This window comes from Dendrobium catenatum, unplaced genomic scaffold, assembly GCF_001605985.2.
Source record: "Dendrobium catenatum unplaced genomic scaffold, ASM160598v2 fragScaff_scaffold_745, whole genome shotgun sequence".
In the NCBI taxonomy this organism is placed as follows: Eukaryota; Viridiplantae; Streptophyta; class Magnoliopsida; order Asparagales; family Orchidaceae; genus Dendrobium; species Dendrobium catenatum.
This window is the reverse complement of record NW_021319207.1, coordinates 117,199-143,090: the sequence shown is the minus strand read 5'-3', so window position 1 is coordinate 143,090 and position 25,892 is coordinate 117,199. Positions and strand designations below refer to the sequence as shown.

Below are 25,892 nucleotides of genomic sequence, written 5' to 3'. Positions count from 1 at the left end.
GAGAGACTATTTAAAAAAATAAAACAAATTTTCAAGAAACAAAATCATATATATATATATATATATATATATATATATGTTACATTCCATTAATGGATGATAAAAAATCACCATCATAAAAATCAAATGTGCAAAAATACAATATAATGTCCTAATTCTGTATTAGGGTGTTAAAACGAGTCAACAGATCGAGTTTGGGTTCAACCCAAAATTGACCCGATCCAACATCAATCAATCCGAAGCTGACCAGTTAACCAGTTTTGTTTTGTTTTTTAAATTGTAGTGCATTAAGTATAAAATTTATGATATTTGATAAAAATATAATAAGATTATTTCCACATATAAGAAAATATATATTAAATAGGTCATTTTCGAATAAATGGATTTGAAGGTCACAACTCTACATATTTATTAAATAAAAAATCCAAACATAACCTGACCCATTTATTAATCTGATCAATCTGAACCCGGACACCCGTACTCGCTATAGAACAAATTTTAATTAGGTCTGGACACCTCACGTAGCTCTATATCCGGACACCAATAAAATGTTGTCACGTGCTCTTACACTTTACCGCGAGGCCCGACGTCCTGACCTGGACCAGAACCCAATATTGTTATGTATTAGCTGATTTGTACAGACCAGGATATTGCTAGGTTTTGTTCGGTATTGCTCGGAAACGAGAAATACCATTATGTCAAGATCAATACCTAGCAATACCGAACAATACCCCGGTTTTGCTCGGTGTTGCTAGATATTGCTCGGTATTGACATTTGGATGTAGAGCTGCGTCAGGTGTCCTGACCTAATAAAAATTCCTATATAACACCTTGTGAATGAGGCCCAATTAAGCACATATATGAAAGAGTAACCCAACTTGAGCAATGTCTCTTGTTCCAAAAGCCACAAAATCGGAAGAAATAAAGGAACGAAAAATGTTCAGAGTAGATTTTTTTTTTCTTGGATGAATAATTTTCTAACTTTTCTCTATTGTGGCTCTTAATTAATTCCGTCATAAATCACTAATTTTCCCCTTATTTCAATTTTTTTAATTAGAATATAAGAGATTCAAAGACATCGGTTGTTTCACTTGTTTGTTCTCACTTCTAAGTTCTAAGCCTTCATTTAAGACAATTTTTTTAAGCAATTTTTTTAGTATAAAAAAATAAAACTATATATTTTTTTAATAGAAAATTACTTTAAAAATCAACGGGCTTAGTTTGAGATAGCTTTCTTTTTACTTTTTAAAAATAATTATTGCCGCCAATCATCACCATATCCGGTCATTATTGGTTACCACAATTAATAAATAAATAAATAAAATAATTTTTTTTAAAATTTAAGATATATTTTATTTGCTATCAAAATATAAATATAATAAATAAAAAGTATCACAAACGTCTCATAACAAATATGAGAGAGAGAAAGAAACTGAAGAGTTTGATGTTTTTTTCCAAATGAAATACTGACGTTTTGTGCGTATTAGGTCTCGTAATTTGGATTTTTATATTTTTATTTATCTTTTGCATTGGACTCGGTTAGCTGTTTCAGTAACATCTTGAACCAATTCTGTTGTCTTCATCACTGTAATCTTGCAAAATGGACGTTAGAAAAGCCAATGGTCAGCCAGATTTACCTCAAGATTCGTATAATTATACCTTTCAGTAATTGCATAAGGATGTAAATTTTATAACTAAAGTCTACTATATATTATTAAGAGAACTGAATTTTAAGTGTAAATTTTTGGTCATTTTAAGAGAACTGATCAAAGGATATATGTGTAAAATTGAAGATTTTATATGGATTTATGTGTGAAATTTGCGGGCTCTTGAAGATAATAGATTTATTCGAGTCATTTTGTTTTTAAACGATGGAAGTAAAACATTTCAATTATGTCAAACAATCCAATTGAAACTTAATTTTTGTATTATATGTTGGTGGAAAAAGCCTTTTTTTCACAAGATATTTATTTTAGAAGTTTTGCAAGCAATAAGAAAATAAAATGAAACTAAGAAGTTTACTAATATCAATAAAAATATATTATATTTAATAAAAAATCAAAATTGAAGGATATTATAAAGCTTAGAATAATAGAGGATTTAATCTCATAGGTTAATTATAATATTTCAAATTGTATAGGTGTAATTTATAGGTTATAAATAGGAGTATCAATTTTTCAATTACCGAAAAGTTATAAATCAATTTCTAGCAATTCATTAAATAAATGAAATTGATTATCGACCACAACAAAAAAAGACTGTATTAGCTCTTGAACTTTTCATCATGATAATATATTGACTCTAATGACCGACCTAAGAGGTAATGTTTGTGAATTATTTTATTATTTGTGCAAATAATGGTATATCTTAATAACTTCCTTTGTGAGCCGATCTTAGTTATCAGTATTATTGCCCTTTTGGTCATGAATAATTGTCTAGTTCTATAAGTGCTTCTAAGGAATTGAGATCTACTCAACTCTCTTTTGAAGTGACCTAACCTCTCTCTCTCTCTCTCTCTCTCTCTCTCTCTCTCTCTCTCACTCACTCACTCACACACACACACACCTATGTGATCATTTAATCAAGAGGTGTGTGGTATTGCTTTGATTGAATTCTTGAAGCAAAAGTATCATTAAAAGTATAAATTAACATTTCATCTATAAGTATTACTATGTTCGTCATAGGAATGAACATTTGGATAGACCTCTAAAAAGATCTAGCACAATCTCTTTAATTAGGGTATCACTTTGAATCTAAATCTTGAGACATCCATTCAACTAGCTATGGTCTCCCTCATAACATTTTAATTCTTCCATTGTCTTATGTCTCATTTCGCATGATGGTTTCTTAATTGGAAGCCTTTGGATAAGCAATCTACTATATATTTTTTTGAATTTACATAATCAATAATTATGACTCCAATTAAGAGGAATTTTTTAACAATATTATATCAAGGATGCATGTATCTTGACTTATTACTACATATAATATATTTTATGTCATACTTGATATGTCTTTCACTTGAACTGCACAGGTATAATTTTAGCGAGTAAGGTTTAACTTACCTCTCAAATAAATGCATCAAACGATATTGAACTGTACCACCAACTCTTATCTCATATGATAAATACACTAGCAAATATTCCATGATGAAAAATTCAGGAGAGAAAATTTCTTAAGCTTACAAAGAATGAATGATATATTTTGGTCACTTATTGTTAATGCTTCTTCATTCAACTTTGTAGAACATAAATCCTTGAAGATTTAGAATGTAATATGGTTAAGTAGTTGAATACAAAGGAAAAAAAATATTCCAAAAATATGTGGCAGTCATGGCTCTTCATTCCAAATGACTCATAAATCTTATATCAACACACCAGCTTTCATCTAAGTCGTACCCATCATACATTTTCAAGTTTTGGGCCTGCTAATAAATTGCTCTTCTCTTTTATTATGTGAACAATAAAGGAGCTTTTCACTTTAATATTTATCATTCCATCCATTTCTTAGCTTAAGATTATTAATTTGTCATACAATACTATTTCAAGTCCATTCTTTCCTTCAAATAATCTTTTACTTAGCCTTTCACATTCATAACCATATTGAAAATGTTATTGAATACATTCTTCTCAATATGCATAACATCCAAATTATGCCTAATTCAATTGGTACTCTAGTCAGGTGATGTCCAAAAAATAAAAATTTTCATCCAGTTATGCCGAACTCTAAATCCGCATACTCTACAATCTGCTAATATAAGAATTTGAAAATTACTAGGTATGTCATTCACTCTTTCAAATGTCTAACCACCACTTAATTTGGATTGAGGATTTATCTCTTAACTCATTTTCTCATGATGAACACATCCTTATTGCTCATAAATAGATGATTAATCGGTAGAAACATATGATAACTGTTAAACCACAAGTTTTTACCTCCATATTTTAATGTAAATGATTTAGTGACCTCCATACAGTACGAGTAAGCTAATTTCCTTGCAATACTCCAACCATATAGCTTACCATATGCTGAAAATTCACTGATAGTCCACAATAAGGGAGCGTTAACAATGAAGTTCTATTTAGTTGAGATATCATATGTTAGAACATCTTATTCACACAAAAAATTAGGTTATCGTTCAAAGGTTGTTAGAAGACATCTATTTTTTATTTTGTATTATGTGACCCATATATAATAAAAGTAAAAAATGTATAAGGGATATTCATGTACTTCTTAGGTGGAATGTTATAGATCACAACCGAACCTGATGAAACCCAGATACTAAATAAGTCTTATCGTGTTAATTTGCAACAGGCAAATCCTATGATCTAAGTTTTAAAAATTATTCAAAATTTTCATCCAAATTTTAACTTCAAAACAATAATAACTATAAAGCTACTAATAATATCTAGTGCACTAAAAATAAACTCATCCGTAATTTTTTTTCATTAATCATTCAAATACATGTGCAAGTGTAGTGCATTACTATAGACTGCGCTAACATGTCTCAACATACCACATTTATCAATCTAAATTTTTAAATGATTTCATTATTATAATTAAGTGATCTTTCTCCTGTTCGAAGCTATGGTTTTTTTCATAGCTTGGGCCTCCCGCCTCGCTTCACCTGTGGTCACTTCTCTGGCTTCAGGGAAGTCCTTCATTCCTTTTGTTTTTCTTTTCGTGCATTTTTTGTTCTCTGCTTCGTCCCCATTGGCCCTTGTGGCCGTCATAGCGACGAAATGGTTTTTGGATCCTAATTTTTTGGATGGATCTAAGAAGCCGCACTCTTTCTTGGACGCGCGCTTTATCTGATACTGCTTCGAATGTTTGTATTTCGTCCATCAAAATGACTATATATCATGATTTACCTACTGTGTGGATCTATGAGGAGGAGATTTATTTGTTGGCGGCACCCTTCCAGTATATATGCCTTAGTTTGGATATTATCCGTATGTTTTTTTTTTTTCAACCTTAAGCTATCCGCGGATTTTTCTGTAACCTTGCTTGATTCTTCTCATGTGCTAATTAAATTGACGAATGATATGGATTATAGCAGGGTTTTCTATCACCGTTCTTACCTTATTTACAATTGTTACATGAAAGGTATCAAATGGTTTCCTTCCCTTGATATCGGTGGTGAATCCCCTGTTCTCCTCATTTGGATTTCCTTCCCTAATTTGTGGCCCCATCTATTCGCTCCACGAATCCTTCATGCATTGGGTTCTTTGTTTTGCGCGCCACCCGCTAAAAGTTGATAACGCCACCTTTGTTGGCTCTTGGCCCTCTTTGGCGTATGTCTTAGTTGAACAGGATATCACTAAAAACTATCCAGATTAAGTGTGGCTCGGTCCTGATAAGTTGGGTTACATTTAGAAAGTGCAAATGTAGGTTTTCCCTCCATTTTGTGATCTCTATAAAGCTATCGGGCATGTCAAAGGGGAGTGTCGGTCTTTGTCCTTTGTCCCTATTCCTGCTACTTTTATGAATCCAATTAACCTTGTTAGGAATGAAATTGATGCTGTGGAAAATGTTGTTATTGAGGGAAATATTGTTTTTGTTTCTTCTAATAGGTTGGGTCTTTTTAAGCCCTTTGCGGGTAATGAGGTCGAGGTAGCTAGGATTATAGGTCCTCCCTCGGGTATTTCTGATGTTGGGTCTCCTGCTATTCCAGTGGTTTTGATTGTTGCTGATGGTGGGTCTCCTGTTGCTTTGGTTGCACCGATTGTTGTGTTGGTTCCTCCTAACCAAGCTGTTAATGACATTGAGGTGACATTGTCTATTAGTAGGTCGATTGTTCCTTCCTCTGGTAATTTTGTGGAAGGGGGTGTTGTTTTTGATGTACCTCATAGTGGTGAGGTTGTTGAGGCTAGTGGATCGATTCCTTGTTTACTTAACCTGGTTACTAGTCATATCGTTTCCCCTTACTCTAATATTGTTGTTAGTGATGGTGAAGCTAAATTTTCTGATGAGGATGTTTCTTTTGATCCTGGGAATCGTGACTGTGTTCCATCTGAAGGTGGGTTTTTTACTCTTAATTGTTGTGAGGATGCTAATGCTTCTATTCTTAAGGGTGAGGATTATATGGTGGGAAAAGGGGGAATGGTTAATGTCCCCATTTCAGTTATTTCTAATGTTTCCTTACTTCCTCACTTATCTTGCAGTGTTAGGGATTATGAGATCATGCATGTGGATTGGTTGAATGTTGAATTTTCCCTAACTGATGGAGAGGAATTTGATGAGAATTCTTTAGATTGGAGGGAAAATGTTGATCTGAGTATTCTACAAATTATTGACGATGATCTTTCTCTTAAAAATAGTAAGCAGAAAAAGCGTAAATTAAAGAAGAAATGAATTTCCATCTGGTTTAGGAATAGCTGCTGCTTTTTCTTCTATGTTATTGGTGGATTCCTCTAGTACGTGCGATATGCTTTGTCGACGGTTTTCTCTGTTTGATGGTGGTTTCTCTATTAGATGGTGGTTTATTATGGGCTATGATGATGAGGTTTCAGTGTGGTACCTCTTGGGCCTAGCTTGTTGGCAACCTTGGTGGCCTTTTGCGGGTTGGGATTGTGGATTGTCGCTCTTCGTTTGCTGCCTCCAATGGAGGGCCCCTGCTTAGCTTAAGGGTGGGTGTGCGCTGCCTCGTGAGTCCGGTTCTTCACATTTGTGTCTCTTGTAATCTTAATTTCACCTTGTTTTGTGTTTGGCTTTCCAGCTCATTTGGTTTCTCTTTCCTCCTGTATTGTTGCTCTTGGGAGCTTTAGCGAGCCCTTTCTCTATTCTGTCCTTGTATCCTTTTACTGTTTAACATGGAGAGGCTTTTTGGTTTAAAAAAAAATAAGTGCTGAAAGTAATAAAATAAATCACAGTACAATGCATAATATTAATACAATTATCAGAAATTCAAATGATGATGCTGAAGAAATAAATAAATACGCATTTAATATCAGATAAAATTAAGCGAATTTTAACTCTTATACTTCCCAACATACATAATTTAGAGAATTCTAACCCTTATGCCTGCAAACATATATAATTCTAAGAATTTTGACAATTATGCCTCCCAAAAATTAAAATCATAAAATTATGATAACATAATATGTATATAACACTAGTAGTGTCATTGGCACGAGAATGTGCATTTAGCATCATAATAGAACTTCCTCTACCCACCCAAGAACTCATCATAATCACATATTCCAACAAATTAAGAATATAATTTATTGTATTATAATAATTGAAACATAAGTAAACTCATTTCAAAATTTCACAAAATAGTATAAAGGTAGGCAGCTAAATGTACTACTAAACAAAAATAAATTATTTTAGAATATAACCAAATTACTAGAGATTATTCAAAATATTATCTTGAATATTTAATTATACTACAACATTAATTTTTAGTGTAAAAATTATTTTCTAATAAGTTAAAATAGAATAATTTATAAAATCCACGGTGTAAAATTTTTTAAAAAATACTTAAATATTCTGAATCATTGTTTCTATAATATATAGAAAGTTAAATGATGAAAGTTTTGCTTATAAAAAAGTTATCTCATTTTTTTACTAACAGAATTTTAATTTAAATCAAAAAAATCTTAAAATATTTATATTTTTTAAAGCTGAGATAAGCTAAATGTCACCTACCTCAATCCGAGCAACATTAAAAACTAGTCCAATAGCTGAAATTGGATTGAAGCACCTAAAAGGAACTTTCTCTCTCTAGAAATCTCTCTATATCTCTCTAGTCGGCTGCCTTCAGTGATAAATGAGTTTAAATTAGTGAAAATGATATTGAAATAAAAAATTCATGCCAAGCGCCATGGTGCTCAGTCAAGCCAGTTTTGTAGCGCTCCCTATCAGAGTTTAAAGCATCATGACATAAAACCCAACGTTATTGCACTAGTTTAATCTAGGGGTTTCAAAAAGGGCTTGCAGCTCCGGTTCAGGTCGAACCTGATATTAACATGCTACTATTTGACTCGAACAGAACCCTACCCATTTTTGAAAACACATAATAATTAAAAAACTTGATCCCAACCCGCCAAGTTGCCACTTACGAGAGCAACGAGCATGAGTGCGGGTAAGGGCGAGTATAGGCGAGGTAGTCGGGCATGAGTACGTGCAAGGCAGACGGGCTGAGGGAGAGACAAGCTAGCGCATGCGAGGTAGGCAATTAGGCAAGGCTACAAGTGCTGGACTGCTGAGCTGACTGGGTAAGCCCGAGCACATGTTGTAGGGTAAGCATGGAGAGGGGTCGCGGGCGAGTCACAGACTCATAGTGATGTGTGAGATAGGAATTGGGTTGATGTTGGATTTTTGGGTTTACCCGAACCGGACCCAAATTTACAATCGGGTTAGAATTTTAAACTCGACCCAACCTATTTCCCAAATGAGTTGAACCTAACCTAGAATTTTTGGGTCGGGTTTGAGTCAGCTTTTTAGGTCATGTCAAATATTGACACCCCTAGTTCAATCTTTCGAAATTCCAAAAAACTTAGCATTGGGTTGCCAACTTCCCTAGTGCTACGGTGCCCTAGGGGGAAATTTTTATATCTTCATAATATGCAAACAGATCCCTTGGACCTACTTTAAAACACATACGGACTCTCACATTCATATTGAATATTTTCTGACACTTATAGAAGAGTTCAAATGCTAGAATTTAATTGGTTATCTTGAATCTAGTTGGTTTAGAACAGATTGAACGTATTCTAATCCTAGAGGTGTCATAACTCTCTCCTCCTTAGAAAAATATCATCGTCGATGTTTTGAAACTCATACCCTTTGAATAGATCAAGATACAATTGCTTCATCTCATATTCCTTTTCCTAAGTAGCTTCACTTTCAGTTCTATTCTTCCACTAAATTTTAACCATTAAAGTTCGTTTATTACTTAGCCTCCTAACATTATATGCTAGAATCCTCTTTGGTTCTTCTCTACAACTCATATTGAGATGTATCTCATCTTGTTCAATAGATATACAATTCTTGGAATTTGATACCCACTTCCTCAGAAGTGACACGTGAAATACATTATGAATTTCATATGTATAACAATCTAATATAGAAAGCATCATATCTAAAAAAATAAATTTCAAATACTACACGAAGTAAACTAATCAAATGACAATATAAAAAGATATTATATGCTCACCACAAAATCACATTACAATAGCTAAATTGGATCACGCTTACTCCTAATTGAATTAAAAAAGAAAAGCTAGCATTTTTCTAATTAAATAAACCTCTAAGTATTAATCAACATAACAAAATAAACAAATAACATAATCACATTACAAGTAAATAAGCAAGCTTTCATGTGTCACTAGTTAACTAAGGAAAGGTCAGCTAATACTGCTCTAGTTAACTAAAGCTATGAGTATAAAAAAATATATCAAAATTGACAAAAAAAATCACAAATCACTGGATAATTCTAGACCTAAGCTAAGCAACACAAAAAAAAATTAATACATTAATTTAATAGCATATTAGAGAATAATCTATCATTATAATTAATCTAAATTATGATTAAAACTAATAGCCTAATAAGTGAATATTTATAAGTCATCAAATAACATAATAACAAAAATTTAGCATTATCAATATTTCCTTTTATATTATAAAATCAATCCATGTCCATCAATCATTCAATGTGTTCTTGCTTACACTTTGAACCTCCTCAAATGAAATGGTGCACAATTATCATGCTTGAAAATAACAAACCCATTAGGAGCATGCACATGCAACTCCTTCCCTTACTCTTAACAAATAAATATATAAAGACTTATCAGTTATTCATAATAGTTAGTGTAATATCAAAAATCTGCTCCAGGATCGTCTAGGACGATCTGGATCGTCCTGGGACGATCAGTGGAAATTTTGCTCCAGAATTTGCCCAGTTTTGCTCCAGGTGATTTTCTGTACACATCGTCCAGGCCGATTTGGACATCGTCCAGGCCGATCGGCACTGTAGAAAATATCGGCATGAGAATAGTTCTGGGAACCGTCCAGGACGATCCAAAATGGTCTGATCGTCCTGGGACGATTTGGCGATCGGCCGGGCCTTGCTTACACTTAGAACCTCCTCATATGAAATGGTGCACAATTATCATGCTTGAAAATAACAAACCCATTAGGAGCATGCACATACAACTCCTTCCCATACTCTTAACAAATAAATATATGAAGACTTATCAGTTATTCACAATAATTAGTTTACTATATCACTCTGAAATGAGGAAAGGTAGGCACAAATCTCATAAAAATTCAAATATATTTTTAAAAAGTCGTCACTTTGTGGATTCACTAGTCTTGCTATGCACAATAGTTCTCTAAATGACTTTACTAGATTTGGTTGAAATCAAATGATCGGGCCAAATGCCTGAGGAATGTCAAATAATATATATACAAGCTTAGCTTGATTAAGATAATTAAACCTAAATCAAGATATGGGGTTTTAGAATAATATGACTTAGCTCAAGTTAGACTTATCTTAATTTGATATATATTTGATTGAGGAATTTGTTAACAACAAGAATGACCCATTTCAAAATAAAGGTCATTAATGAACACTCAAATGTGTGGGAGATTTAATAAAAGCGCCTCACGTATTGGAGTTGACTAAAATACATGGATGAAAGTGATGACTTAACTACTATAGCAAGATATGTCAAGAATATAACCTGGCCTTAAGACAATGAGCAAAGAAAGGTCATTTGGTGCTAAGGTAATGTTGAAGTAGAAATGAAAGATATAATCTTGGTTCAAGTGAAAAGAAGGGCTATGAAAAAATACTTATACTGAAGCAATGCAGAGTCAATAAAATGTTTAGCTCTAAAGTAATAGAGATTAATAACTCTACTATAAAGGAAATGAATAGTCAAGAAAATTCATGACTCTAAGAAATAATAGTTATGACTCAACTCCAAAGTCAACAAAGAATCAAGAAGATGCTCAACTCTAAGACAATAAAGATCTATGACACAACAAATATGGCCATGAAGAGTCCAGAAGATGATTGACTCTAAGGTAATGAAGAACTATATCTTGGAAGCTAAGGTTAAAGACAAGACCAAGAGATTTCACTCTTTAAAAGGGCCCTCATATCATGTAAATCCTAACCCTTTTCCCTTGCATTCTCCTCCTCACTTCGTAAACTTTTTCACCACAATCCCACATGTCATCTAGACCCCATCCCTTACTTGGCCAAGCTCTTTCAAACTATTCCATACCACAAAATAATCACTTAATTGGTTGAAAGTTCACCTTCCCATTATTCTCATAAGTCAGCATGCACTATATTATCCATCATATATCATCCTTTCTTTAAACCCACATTGAGGGTTTCATTCGTTTCAAATTCTCACCTTCCTTCATATTTCATTTTTGACATCAGAGCTAAAATGTTTTGAGAATTACTTATATAGAATACTAAGTTTAAATTAAAAATAAATAAAATTTTAATTGAAATTTTGTTATAATATTAAAATTAAAAATTTGATTATAAAATAAAAATTTAAAAATCAGTTACTAAAATTTATTTTTAGAAGGGGCTGACAAATTGATTGTCTAAAGAAGATGATCATAAGAATCAATTTATGAATTCTTCTCCATGCAAAGCCACGCCTAAAAGGTTTCACAAAAGCCAAGAGGTTCATATGATCAATGCCCCAAAAGTGTTTACAAGCATAATAATTTTTCCAAAATACGATCATCTTTGCGGAAGGCAAAGTGCTTTTGCATTGAAGGAGATCGGACTTCGTTTGCTTACCTAAAAAGGCAATAGTTAAATATATATCAAAATTGCCGTTGAACATTTCGTGATATGATATGATGGATCTGGACGGTTAGGATTCAAACTTAACGTTACTCACGAGTCTTGACCGGACCTACATTCAAATTCAAATACTAGGTTATCATTCTTTATATTTGCCCGTTTCCTTTTTATATTGCAACGTTGGAGATTGAACTGGTTGCTACAATTCTTTCTTCCTTTCTCTCTCTCTCTCTCTCTCTCTCTCTCTCTCTTCCAACAAGCCGTGAAGTCAGAAGAAGAAGCTGGGAGAAGGAAGAAAGGAAGAAATAAGAAGGCAACGAAAGAAAAGAAGAATGGAGGAACCATCAAGACTCTCGTTTCGCAAGGGTCGACTGGCATCAAGAAAGGCCGAGGAAGCTGGTTTGCTTCATTACCTTTCCTCCTACTCCTCCACATCTCTTTTTCTTTTATTAGATAAGTTGCGCCGAATCTTTGCTTGATTGATATCATGTCAGCTATGACCGGTATCAGCCATTTACTATCGGATCGAAATATGTTTTCGTTTGCTCAGTTCTTTTTCTTGATTCAACTTTTATTTTTTAGTTTAATCTTTGAAGCTGCGCAGTCGCTCAATCTTCTGAGCTTCAGCATCGATTGTTTCACTGTAGAAATCATTATTGGATTATTTTTTCATCTCGGTCCTTTGGGGAGATTTCCTCATTCTGTCTGGTTTAAGAAAAGATCATATTTTTCCCCTTTTATTCTTTTCAATGGAACATAGGGTTTCAACTGAACTCTCTTCTTCCTGAATTCTGACAGCTTATAGGCGTTTCCAAGCTGCGACGTGGCTTGAAAAAATGGTCGGCCCTCTAGGCTTGCCTTCTCAGCAGCCTTCCGAGCAAGAATTTGTCTCATGCTTGAAAAACGGCCTAGTCCTTTGTAATGCCATTAACAAGATCCAACCTGGTGCTGTTCCTAAGGTATCCTTCTTGAGTCACATCAATGATAAATTGAGAACTGAGAGTGGTTGGATAGCTGAATGGGATAAAAATGATGTTGTGACAAATCTAGAAATTAGATATTAATAAATGTTAATATTTAAGAAATAGATAAGATTAGAGAAAGTCGCCTTAGATGGTTTGGTCACATTAGACCTTCCAATGACTCGGTTAGGAAAGTTGAGGTATTATATTTGACTTATGTTAAGAAAGGTAGAGGTAAACATAAAAAGATTTGGTTAGAAAATATTAAAAATGATCTTTCTTTATTAGATTTAAATGAGAATTTGACTTTAACCGGACTCAATGACCAAAAAGATTCATGTAGCTGATCCCACTTAGTGGGACAAAAGCTTGATGTTTTTGTTGTTGTTGTTGTGAGTAGCTTCTATGTAAGATATAAGGTAGATTAAAAAAAAAAATTGATTAGGGCATATAACAAAGATTACAAGATGCACCATAAGATGAATAAGTAAAACTAATGCAAAATGAATTTAAAAAAAAAAAAAAACTAGGTTGGATAAAGATAACTAAGAAGTTGAGCAAAAATATTTCTGTAAAATATGATTAACGCCTCACTTGTAAAATATGCTTAACGCCTCACTTAGTACTGAACAGGGGCAATCAATGAAAGAATGAGAATGTATAAAATAGATAACAAATAAACAAGCTTATAATGATCTTTCCTTCTATGTTGATTTTTTCTTGACAAGGCATTGTCTTATTGATTTATATTCTGAATTTTGGTAAGGTTGTTACAAACCAATCACTTGGTCTCACCTGGGAGAACCAGACCCTACCTGCTTATCAATACTTTGAGAACATCCGCAACTTTCTTGATGCTGTTGATGAGTTGAAAATTCCTAGTTTTGAAGCTTCGGATATTGAAAGAGTAAGAGTCTAACATTTACACTAGAAACTAACATGCCTTTATGTAGTTATTTACTAATTTAAAGCTTTCATCATTTGCTGTGATAGGATACTGTGGAGGCTGGCTCAGTAGGAAAGATTGTTGATTGTATCCTAGGCTTAAAAGCCTATCATGATTGGAAACAGTTCAGCAGGGGTAGTGGAGCCTGGAAATACGTGAAGTCCCCCATGGTTTCCCACGCTAAAGTTGGAATTCATTCGAAAATGCCAGCTTTAAGCTCCTCAGTCAGATATTTAGACATGTCAGCAAAATCTGAGAAACTGCAACCTATGAAGCTTGATGATGATCAAAGGACTGGAGGTTTACATTTTTTTAATTTATTTTTTTATTTTTTTTGTAGAAGTGATGATAAAGAGAATAAGAACTTATTCTATTAAACTTGGTTTCAATTGTTTGATGAAGAGCTAGGTGCAAAAAAAATATGTTTCCAAGTTAGAAAACCTTAAATTTGTTAGTTTATTTATTTGTTTTAATTCTTTTTGTGGAGAAAAAAATACACAAATCGTATAATCCATATTGATCAATCAAATCCTTTCAGTGCCAAAAAAAGTTTAAGTTGATGAATGATTCATCGATTTTTACAAGCATTTTTTCTGTCTTTTTTTTTCCTTAATTCCAGCTAAAGTGGATTCTCTCGTGCAAGCAATGACTGATATATTGTGCAATTCAAAGGAAAACATTGATCAAAATATTTTTGATTCGTGGCAACAAGGAACAGTGGTAAGCTGCTAGAAAACTTTAAGCCCCGCATATAGTACATGTTCTTTTTATACATTCAAGTTCTTTGCTCATTAATGGCGTGCTCATTCAATGACAGGACCCTGTGAAGCTGTTTAATAGAATCATATCAAGTTGCCTCCAAGAGCAACAGGTTTATTTCTTATAACATTGTAGTACCCATTCTATATGAGATTAGACTTTACTATAGACTATTTTCGCCTTTGTTTTAAGAATTGTTCTATTTCTGTGTTTGCATGTTATAGTCCTTGCATTATATGTCGAAACCAAACAATAATTAAAATTTCTATTCTCGATGAACAGTTAGACTCTGTTGAGGATTCCATGATGGAAGGAAAGACAACATTAGATGTTTGCAGATCGAATAATATTTGCAAGGTACAAAATACTAATCCCTCTTTATTTGTCATAAAATTGTATTTAAAAATTAGTAGTATTGCCATGGACGATTTTCTTCATGTTCTGAAATAGCATTTGAAAAGACTAGTGATTTGATCAGGAACAACTAGGTGAATAGTACATGCGTAAATTCTTTGAAAAATCTATTGATGATTTCAATTCCATGCCATGCAGAATTGCAGTTTTTGCCAGGGAAAGACATCTTGTAACCACTGGCAACTTATGGAGTCCCAAAAAACTGAACTCAAGGTATTCCAAAGTATGCACATTCTTGTATTTTAGCTCATTGTATTGCCTTATGAAGGACGTATTTGTTTTCATTTGTGAATGCTTGAACCATTTGGCTAGAGCCGATGCAATCTCGAACCTATTAAACAAATTGACTCGAGTGAACAAGCTCAAGACAAGTCATATTCTTCACAACCTTACCACATACAGAAACAAAGATTGCAAGTGGAGGGTTTGGGCAGTGGAGAAACTATTGCAAAAGTTTTTGTTGATGGGAATAACATCAGAATGGCCTGTGTTTACCTATCTATGAGAATGTCAATGCCTTTGATCATGCCAGCATATACCCGTTACTACCCAAACCATTATGGAATGTCCATACTTTTTCATGTTGTCATCTCCTAGACACCATTATTTAACTAGACATTTGTCTCTATGCATTCCTTCAAGGAAGAGAAGTCATATAAAATGGCAAGACATTGTCGCTATTTCTGTTAGCTCCATCCAAGATGCAATAAACATCCTGGCAATTATTTCTACTAACAATCCATTGAAACTTCACTATGTCACCTCCATGATTATTTCATAAACAATGTTACATGTTTAGATCTTTGATCTAAGACATCTCTAGTGGCAAATATCATCATGAACTCAGTCTCACCCACTCAGATTAACCCCAAGGTCAAACAAGTCTTACCCTAGTGGTAACCACCATTAAATAAAAAATTTCATCATGAAATTTTATGATCTCCATCACCCATTATGAATAAATATAAATATTATTTGGGGTAAGGACTAATGTAACCATCCATAAATCTAAATAGGGCTTTTTACAAAACAATTGAATGAGCTTTAATCCTAAGACTCAAAGTTCTACAAAAAATTGCTCTCCTTCAGTGGCCCTCATCATGCTCTCATTCATGGTCACTACACCTGATTATGTTTCAGTGCTTATTGACTCTGACACATCATATGTATCTTAAAACCTATAACTTTTTTTTACTATGAAATATCAATAATATTTTAGTAAGTACAATGCTATAAGCAAGATTTCTTAATCAAAGATTTTATTAGGTAGAAAATACTTGGTGTGGATAAGGATATAGATCAAAGGGGTTCTAAAGGCTAAAGATGTGACGTGGACAAGGATTTATAATATGTTGGGGACATGGATGAGTTGTTTAGATTTGAGAGAAAGTAATAAGTTTGTTTAATTTATGCTTAAGAAACATAATCCAATCATAAGGATACTTAAGAGAATGAAGGTAAATGATGACAACATCAAGGATAATGAGGCTTATATTCTAGGATATTTGATGAGTATGGATTAACAGAATAGTTTGGAACTACTGCTTAACTATAATAGTAACATTGGATAAGATGCCTAAGTAAACCTATTAATATCACATTACTTATCATGCTTCATTATTGTAATCAATGAAGGAAATGCCACTACCCATCCTCATTTGAAGACATATTATAATAAGCAACACATCATTGTTCTTGTCGTTGATTATTATCATGTGTTGTCTGAGCACGACTTAGGCCCAATCATTGTTGATTTCCTAAGGTAAGATATCATGAAATTCTCATGCTTTTACAAGGCACATAAATCTCTCGCAAGCAAAAGTATCTACCACATGCCAAAATTGAATCTCTAGCTTCACTTTAAAAGACATTTAAGTATGGTTTATGTTCTACATGTCGAGTAATTTTAGTTTTTTGTTTTAGCAATTCCACTAATTTTCAAGAAAATTATTTTTTTGAAACTTCTCCAAACTTTTGGCTTTGGTACTTTTAAATGCTTCTAGCAATTAAATTTTTATATTCATGGGTTACATATTTTTGTAGAAGTATACAAGTTCAAAATTCAATTGTAATCTGTGTCATTCTTAATGTGGTCTACTTAATTCATATTATTTTTCACATTTTAAAATACTACAAATTTGCTTTGTGCATAAGTTGACTAATGATTTTTTTTTTTTTTAAATGTAACAATATTTTATATGTTACTCCTTGCAATTTTAGTGCAAACGAAGTCTTTTTTTATGTTTATGCATCCAAGGAAATTTAATTTCTTTTGTTAACATTAATTGCTTAGGCCTTTCCTAAATTTTGTTGACATTTCTTTTACTCGGTGTTTTCCAGGAAATCAAAGCCCTCTTGTCAAATACCAAGTTAGAATGTGCTGCATTGCAGTCTCAAGTACAAAATGATTTGACACAAATAGGTTTGATATTTTTTAGTTGAATGAATCCACCTAAATTATGATTTTATAGGCTTTTAGTTGACTGTTCATCTATTCTTCTATCTTGTTTTGTGATCAAATAGTGTAAGAAGTCAAAGGAATTTCATCCAGATTATTTTCTCTCTGAAATTTCCTCCCCACAACCTGTCCACTCAGCAGTCCAGCCGCCAACCAGCAGCTTCCCGCCAGCCACAGGCCCACCAGCTGCCGGTCAATTCCCTTCCAGCCAGCCCGTGGCTTCATCCCACCGGCCACAGCCCATCCCGTCCCGTGCAGTCACACCCCCCCCCTTACGGCTCCAATCTCACGAGTAAACAGCCTTCCGTGAGCCTCCAGCCCCCCTCCTTGCCGTTCCCTTGCCGCTGGACCCTGTTTTGTCCAAGCCGTGAGTTTCTCTTCCCCAGGTCACCGTCTCCCTGCAATTCCCTTACAGCCGGTCAATCCAAACTCTGCCCCAAGCCGTGAAATTCAATTCCTGGCGTTTCAATTAATTGCCTAATTGAAATCCATCTTAAGGCAAGCAATTAATGACAATAGGAGCTATTTGAAATTTGAATTCTCCTTACTAATTGAGCCAATTAATTTGGTGAATTAATTAAGGGAGTTACACTCTTTTGACATTCAAATTCCCTCCTAATTTTTATTTAAATTAGGGAGTTACATGAGACAATTAAAATCTGAAATTAAAAATCAGGTTTTAATTAATTACTAGTGGTCCCCACTTACTTAAAACCTCCAAGCCCTCTCTCTCTCCATGTGGCCGGCCACCTCACCCCATTGCTTCTCCCTCTAATTGCCACCTCATCTCCTCTTAATTACCGCCCAAATACCTCCCTTCTCACATGAACTCTCAGTTTTATTTCAGATTTCAAATCTGAGAATTGAAATCAAGTGCTCCCTCTCTCCTTCCATTGGATATCTTCTTGCGAACTTGCTGCCCAACAGATTTTTGCAGGTCCACCTTAGCTGGACAGCTCCAGAAGGCAACCCCTTGCTGCCCATACGTCTCCTGTCTGCTGTTTTGCATTTCCCGCACCTAAAAACTGCTGTTTAGGAGATCGGGAGCATGCTCTCTTGCTGTCCAGCCCATTAGAATGTCTTCAGACACCGTCCGGACATTCCAGGCCGCTGAGTACACCTTCAAGAAAACGTTGTCAAGAACTTCATGCTCCGGCCACCTATCCAAGAGCGACGATCCAAGGCTCTCCCCTCCTCGAAGCGACCTCGATTCTAAGGTGGAGACGTTTCTCCCGCTAAAGCCTAGACTAGTCGAGTGTATGGTCTCCAAAGGTGAAAGTTCTTATTATTAAATTGTGGATTCTTGTTCACCGTCGTAGTTTTACAATTTGAACTTTGCGTTTTCTTAAATTGTTTGGTTTCCGAAATTTGCTCATCTTTGCCTAAGCAAGTTAAAACCACGGATTCTAATGATCACTCTTTTATTATAAACGATAATTTTATTTTGGGTTATTAAGTTTCAATTGATCTCTTTAATTTCTTAAAGTAACTCCTCCATCGCATGTACGTTTCACATCATCTTGGTATCAGAGCATGGTTACCATGCTTGACATGCATAGCCTAAATTTTGTTGACATTTCTTTTACTCGGTGTTTTCCAGGAAATCAAAGCCCTCTTGTCAAATACCAAGTTAGAATGTGCTGCATTGCAGTCTCAAGTACAAAATGATTTGACACAAATAGGTTTGATATTTTTTAGTTGAATGAATCCACCTAAATTATGATTTATTAGCATTTAAGTTGACTGTTCATCTTATATATTATATCTTATATCAACGAGGTGACGCTAATGTTGAGTTAGCACCATTATTAACCTCAAAAGTTACGAGCCTTTAAAAGCTTCTTAATTGACAAAAAGCCAAGTAATTGTGTTATTTTCTCTAGATTTTTCCTGTCACATTATAAAATTGTCTTTCATCATTTGTTTAGGAAACCAACTTGAGTGGCTTTCTACTGCTGCTGATGGTTATCATCGAGCAGTCAAAGAGAATAGAAACTTGTACAATATGCTTCAAGAATTGAGAGGTTTGTTAATTTTTACTAGAGACATCTTGGATGAACAATATTAGAGGAAAATTCTCATTGTAGGTGCCTTCAGGAAACATTCAAGTTTTTTGCAGAGTTCGGCCAGCATTTGTGGCAGGAGACAAAGGTTCAATTGATTACATTGGAAATGATGGTACATTGATTTTACTCGATCAACTTAAGTCACAAAATGTGCGCAAGACTTTCCAGTTTAACAAGGTTTTTGGACCTAATGCAACTCAAGGTAAGTTGATGTGGCATGTAAGGAGCTTGTAAGTTTCATTATTTTCATAGTCCTGACCTCATGTTGTTGAACTGTTAGAGGAGGTCTACAAAGCGACTGAATCTTTAATCAGATCTGTGATGGATGGTTATAATGTGTGCATTTTTGCTTATGGTCAGACAGGTTCTGGCAAAACATATTCTATGGTAAGGTGCTTAATTATACTACCAAAACATTTATACTCTGATGTTTTAACATTAAAGATACTTACCTTGCATACTTTTTTCCTTGCTAGTGTGGCCCAGAAATTGGGTCTGCTAAAGATATTGGAATCAACAGCAAGGCTCTTAATGATCTCTTCCAAATATCTTGCATCAGAGAGGATATCAAGTATGAAATACATGTTCAAATGGTCGAGATTTACAATGAACAAGTCCGTGATCTCCTTACTGAAGAAACTTCAACAAAAAAATATCCTTTGATGCACATTGTGCTCTTGTTCTTAAAGGATAAACTGGTTTTCTACAATTCTTTTTCTGCAACCAGCAGACTTCTGCTATCCTTAACCACTTGTACATTAGAGATTCGAAATTGTTCAAGCAATGGTGGTTTAAGCCTTCCGGATGCCACAATGCACCATGTGCAGTCAACTAGTGATGTCATGAATTTGATGAAAGCTGGAGAAAAGAATCGCGCCTTCAGTTGCACTGCAATGAACAATAGAAGCAGCAGATCTCATAGGTTCTAGCTTTAATATATATTCTTAAAAGAGGCTGTTGTTCACTGGTCTTATTCTATTTAAGGCTTCGTTTGGAACTTATTTCTTTCTGCTTCTTAAAGCAGCTTCTTAATACAAAAATTAAAATTTTTATTCTAAGAAGCTGCTTAAGCAATATGAAAGTCGTCCCAAATAAAGTCTAAATGTGAATGATATTTTCATATCGATGTAATGCTATGTAAATACTTGGTTAAGAATGAATCAGACACGTTTAACGCTGCATTTTAATAATCCTAATACTTAATGACACTGGACCAAATAGCCCAGGTTACTTTTGTACTACTTTCATAATTGAAACTGGTTTCTAATGTTTGAATCCCTGTGCAGTGTATTGACAATTCATGTATGTGGAAGAGATGTTTTGGGAAACAAACTACAAAGCTGCCTGCATTTGGTAGACCTTGCAGGGAGTGAGAGGGTGGATAAATCAGAAGTTACTGGAGATAGATTGAAGGAGGCACAACATATCAATAAGTCTCTTTCTTGTCTGGGAGACGTTATTGCTGCTTTGGCTCAGAAGAGTTCATACATTCCATACAGAAATAGCAAACTCACTCAACTACTGCAAAACTCACTAGGTTCTAACCTGATTCACTATGGCCAAGAAGTTTTGCATTTTATTTAGCTTATTTTTTTCTTGAAATGCTGATCTTAGGAGGACATGCAAAGATGTTAATGCTTGCTCACGTAAGTCCAGAAGCTGAGTCATATGGAGAAACAATAAGTACTCTTAAGTTTGCACAGAGAGTGTCCACTGTAGAGCTTGGTGCTGCTCAAGTTAACAAAGAAAGCAGTGAAATTCGTGATCTTAGAGAACAGGTAAAGCTTTAACCTAGGTTTTATTTAGGACGATTTTTTTACTGCTTCTTAAAGCAGCTTTCTAGTACAAAAATTTTAATTTTTGTGCTACAAAGATGTTTTTAGAAGCAAGAAAAAAAGCTGTTCCAAATGAAGCCTTAGTCTTCATTTGAGATAATTTTCTTACTGCTTTTTAAAGCAGCTTTCAAGTACAAAAATTTTTTGAAAGCAACAAAAAAAATAGTGGCAAAAAATTGTTCCAAACGAAGCTTTAATAAACTGATTTGATTTATTAGATTATCTGCATGATTAGTTAGTAAAGCAACTTTGGGATCCATCCTGACAAATTTCAGGTAGATAATCTCAAGAAAGAGCTGGCAAGCAGGGAGCGAGAGAAGGCTTTACATTTGCATAAAATGAAGGAAAACACTTCATTTTCAGAGAGAAAACTGCCGATCAAATCCCCTCTTCCAAGATCAAAATTCAGCACAGAAAATTCTGTAATGCGTCTACGGAGATTGAGTCTGGAAGGTTGCGGGCATGATGACAAAAGTCAACATCAAAACAAAAACTCGGAGTCAGATGTAAGAATTCATAGCTAAAGCTGTTTTCATTGGCAAACTTCATCCTGATCACTTCTCTTTTTTTGAAGCAGCTGCAACAAAAATCACAAATAGAAGAAGAGCAATTAAAAGAAGTTGCTCATGAAGAAATCAAAGCGAATGAAACCATTGAAAAGTTGGTTCAAGTAAATGAAATAGAGGGGGGATTGCCTAGTTGTTCTGCTATTTCAAATTCTTCTTCTGTAAACCAGTTGACTACTCTTGGGAGCAGATGTAGGCAATTGGGAGAGGTGGAGACCCCTGATACTAACAAAATTAAGCTGAATTCTAATTCTTTCTCGAGCTCGAAAGGATCACATATACGGAAATCGCTGAAGACAATTGGCAAGTTGATAAATGGATCTGAGAAGAGGTAAATTGACTCTTGAGTCCTAATTTTCATTTTTCATGTATTAGTTTATTTGATTTAACTAAATCTTTTTGCAACTGACCATGCAGGAACTATCAAGTGTCATCTGTAATGCCATGCAAGCAAGATAAAGACTTGAAGGCCTTAAAGAAATCACCAGCAACAGTGGAAAGCAGGTATAAGAGGAGGCAATCTTTAACCAATGTGCAAGCATTTGAAATCAAGGGATCTAGGAGAAGCTCCCTTGGAGGAAAATCTGTTGAATCATGTGAGTTTTTCTGATTAATTTGGCCAAATTTTGTCGTACTTTAATTTAGTTATTTTTTGCTAGGACATTGAAATTCAGAAGCAGCCAGTAATACTAACTTAACTATTTAAACATGCATCATGATCATATTTTATGCACGACAACTTATAGCTTCCTTAGGGTGATCTGGAAAATGTTTTAGTTGATCCTATCAATGACTAAGAAAATGATCTTCACTTAGGATTCAAAGCAACTAAATAAATTAAGTGAATTGAAATCTTCAGCAAATTACTTAATAATTGAGAGTTAAAGACAGATGATTTTAGACTAGTTTCAACTTTAAGCAATGCAAGTTCAAAATATCACAAGATTGCAGCGTATGTAAATTATTTTTTAAGTGATGTCTAAGGCTTCGTTTGTGATGGCTTTCTTACTGCTTCTTAAATCAACTTTTTTTGTAAAAAATTAAATTTTTTGTACTAGAAAGTTGTTTTAAGAAGCAATATGAAAGCCGTCTCAAACGAAGCCTAAATGTGAAAGATTCTAACACAATGCTAAGCTAATCACTATGACACTTTGGTAGAAGGTCTCAAGTATGAGATCTAGAGAGCAAGCAATTGTAAATACTGAAATATGAGTGTCGAGATAACTAGAAGATAGTTGCCACAAGCTGTCTTTTGTTTTGAAACTCGGTGCTGCATGAGCACACAAGAGCAAGAACAAATGGAAGAAACTAAAACTTTTATTTTAAACAATCGAAGTTTCTCATTACAAATGACCCACCACTATTAATAGCCATGGAGAGGGGGGTGACTGAAAGACAATGAAAACATAAATAAAAATAATAAAATAAGGGGGAGGGTGGCTGGCCACATAAATGAGGGAGAGGGAATCAAAAAGGCATGAAAAAATACTATTATACATAGAGAAATCACATATATATTGCAAAAAATAAAGAAAAGTAGTAAATGAATGTAGAAGACAAATGGTGACACATAGATTCAAGAAAGAGGAGACGATGAATGGTAAAGCTGACTAGAACCCAATAGCATATAAGATCTCAAATACGTCACAAAGTACTCAAAATATATGAAAATGACGTGATAATCTCACCATACATGAAAAACACTCGGTGCATAATACTCCCATATCCCATAAGTACAAGCAGTACCTATTTATTCATGGGAAAATTTTGTGTTGCAAGTTCCTGGAACAAATACTGTTAGAAGTGGCTTCTTATTGCAGTTCTTTTAGAAATAATGAAGACAATCACAATAATTTTGAAGGGAAAAAAATTGAAAGATATTGATATGATATGCACAGACAAAACTAACTACAATGTTTTTAAGCATCTTTTTTTAATAGCATGTGCTTCATTATGTGTCATAACAAAAAGTCACTCATGATAGCATATATGTAATAAGCCCTTCATGTTTTTTCCCTTTATTCAGAGCATAGCACTAAGGTTTCATTGAGACAGCTTTCTTAATGCTTCTTAAAGCAGCTTTGTATTACAAAAATTAAAATTTTTGTACTAATAAGCTGCTTTAAGAATAGTAAAAAAGCTGTCCCAAACGAAGCCTAAATTTATAAGCTTGATAAGATTCACAACCATCCAGAGCGCTTCTAATGAAAGACGATTTGGGGAGCTCCTAACACATTTTTTTCTCTTATCCTTGCCTGGACTCTTGAATAAGGTGTGAAAAACATTAAAAATATGACTTTCTATGACAGTAAAATCATAATCATCGACTTTAGAATCATCCAATAACATTAAGAAACATTGCAACTAAAACATGAATCATGAACATATTAAGAAAGACACTTATCTGCTACGTATGCTGCGTTTTGATGAAGATTTTCTATGTTATTTCTTAAGAACATAATAGTTTATTTCATTCTAACATATGAGCCATAACAGATTCAACAGTGGGTATCCCAGGCCCAAAGACTCCTCCAGCTTTTCCTGCACCGGCAAAGAACACAAACAGATGGCTGTGAATCTTATTAACTTGATGATGCTCCCCATGACTAGGATTGAAGCTGTGACTTTGACGCAAGCATTTGCTTCTTTTCCTTGCGAGGTTCAATAATGTATTATTCTTTAGATGACTTTACAGCAGCAGTTATTCGCTGCAGCACTCTTTCATTTTTGTTTTTCTACTTCATTACCAATGAATAAAAAGGCATGTATACCTTGCAGCAGAAACCAATATATGCTTCCTTTTATATTAGCGTTATATTCTCAGAAATAGGTGAAGACGATGGATCTTAATTGTATTGTCAAAAGTCCATTCTTGAATGTCGTCATGGTTAGATCTTTCTCTGCTTAGACAAACTTGAACTATGCATATAGAAATGTATGAGTTATTTGATTGGATGCAAATATAAAATCTAAAATTTTTTTATTTGTTATGATACAATTTAAATGCATTAAAATGTGGATAAAGATGTGTGTGGGTGATGCAAGCGGATGCGGGTGGGTGGTTTATTCCCGTAAATTTTAATTTGTTTTTCCTTTAAATTAGACAACAAAAATTTAAAATGCATGAAAATAAAATTCAACATCGCACTAATACTGTCAATCAAAAGCCCCTAAAATATAATTAGGTCTCTTCCTAGTTTTTGAGTTTTTTTTTTTTCTAAAAAGATGAAAGTTTCTAAAGGAAGAGGTGGCTAAATTTTTCTAATCATTGCAAATATGGGCACCTAAGACTATACTACTAGATTACTTAAACCTTTTTTCTTGGCGTTTTTAGATTACTACAACATTGTGTGAATTATAGAGGAATTAAGTTAACCATATTTTTAAACTATGGAAGAGAGTTATGGAGCATAGGTTGCGGCGTGATATTAATGTTTCATAAAATCAATTTTGATTCATGTCGGGTAGGTCAATTATTGAAGATATACATTTATTGAGCGGTTTGATGGAGAAGTATAGAGAGAATAAGGAGGATCTACATTTGATATTTATTGATTTAGAGAAAGCATATGATAAAGTTCCAAGAGAAGTGTTATGGCTAGAAAAGAAAGGGATTTATAATGCTTATATTCAACTCATTAAGGATATGTATGCATGAGTTGTTACTTGTGTTCAAACACAAGGTGGTTTTACTAAGTATTTTCCTATTTCAATTGGATTACATCAAGGATTAGCCTTAAGCCTACATAATTTTGCTTTATACATAGATGTTCTTGTGCGCTCTGAAATATTCCATTTTGCATTCCCTGCCTCTTCACATCAGTCTATTTCTTTTCTTTGTTTATTTGCGATGGCAGAGTTTTAACGGATTTATGTTCCAGGTGAATTTTCAGAAGGCATATTGGGTTTTAGATAAGACACTACCAGAGATTTAGCCCTAATTTTGCGAGTACTTTATGATATGAGTTCTGGTTTATTAAAGGCGCAAGCCCTATAATTAATTACCCCTCCTGATAACAAGAGAGAACTTTCGATTAAAGCTAGTCGTTAAAGAGGTCGTATAGGTTATAAATCTAGTGTATATAATTTTAGGGTTTGAATTTG

The 25,892-nt window shown here is 34.0% G+C and overlaps 1 protein-coding gene across 1 annotated transcript; it reads left to right on the top strand.

The window, feature by feature from the left end:
* Positions 1 to 12,114: 12,114 nt before the first annotated feature.
* Positions 12,115 to 24,576, top strand: LOC110094364 (kinesin-like protein KIN-14A). Its single transcript, XM_028696485.1, has 22 exons — positions 12,115 to 12,181; positions 12,581 to 12,741; positions 13,511 to 13,651; positions 13,738 to 13,990; positions 14,310 to 14,410; positions 14,508 to 14,561; positions 14,732 to 14,806; positions 15,002 to 15,076; positions 15,176 to 15,429; positions 18,358 to 18,583; positions 18,922 to 19,003; positions 19,250 to 19,345; positions 19,419 to 19,589; positions 19,668 to 19,774; positions 19,864 to 20,039; positions 20,145 to 20,309; positions 20,674 to 20,924; positions 21,002 to 21,165; positions 21,498 to 21,728; positions 21,800 to 22,119; positions 22,206 to 22,384; positions 24,285 to 24,576. The coding sequence occupies exons 1-22, from the start codon at positions 12,115 to 12,117 to the stop codon at positions 24,362 to 24,364; spliced, it is 3,429 nt and encodes a 1,142-aa protein (XP_028552318.1). The 3' UTR covers positions 24,365 to 24,576.
* The last annotated feature ends 1,316 nt before the right edge of the window (positions 24,577 to 25,892 follow it).

What these genes read in the sequence shown, in the direction of transcription:
- LOC110094364 (XM_028696485.1), top strand. Translation starts at nt 12,115, where the DNA reads ATGGAGGAACCATCAAGACTCTCGTTTCGCAAGGGTCGACTGGCATCA. An exon ending in CGTGGCAACAAGGAACAGTG is followed by an intron (nt 14,411 to 14,507) that starts GTAAGCTGCTAG and finishes ATTCAATGACAG; the next exon opens with GACCCTGTGAAGCTGTTTAA. An exon ending in ACAAAAACTCGGAGTCAGAT is followed by an intron (nt 21,729 to 21,799) that starts GTAAGAATTCAT and finishes TTTTTGAAGCAG; the next exon opens with CTGCAACAAAAATCACAAAT.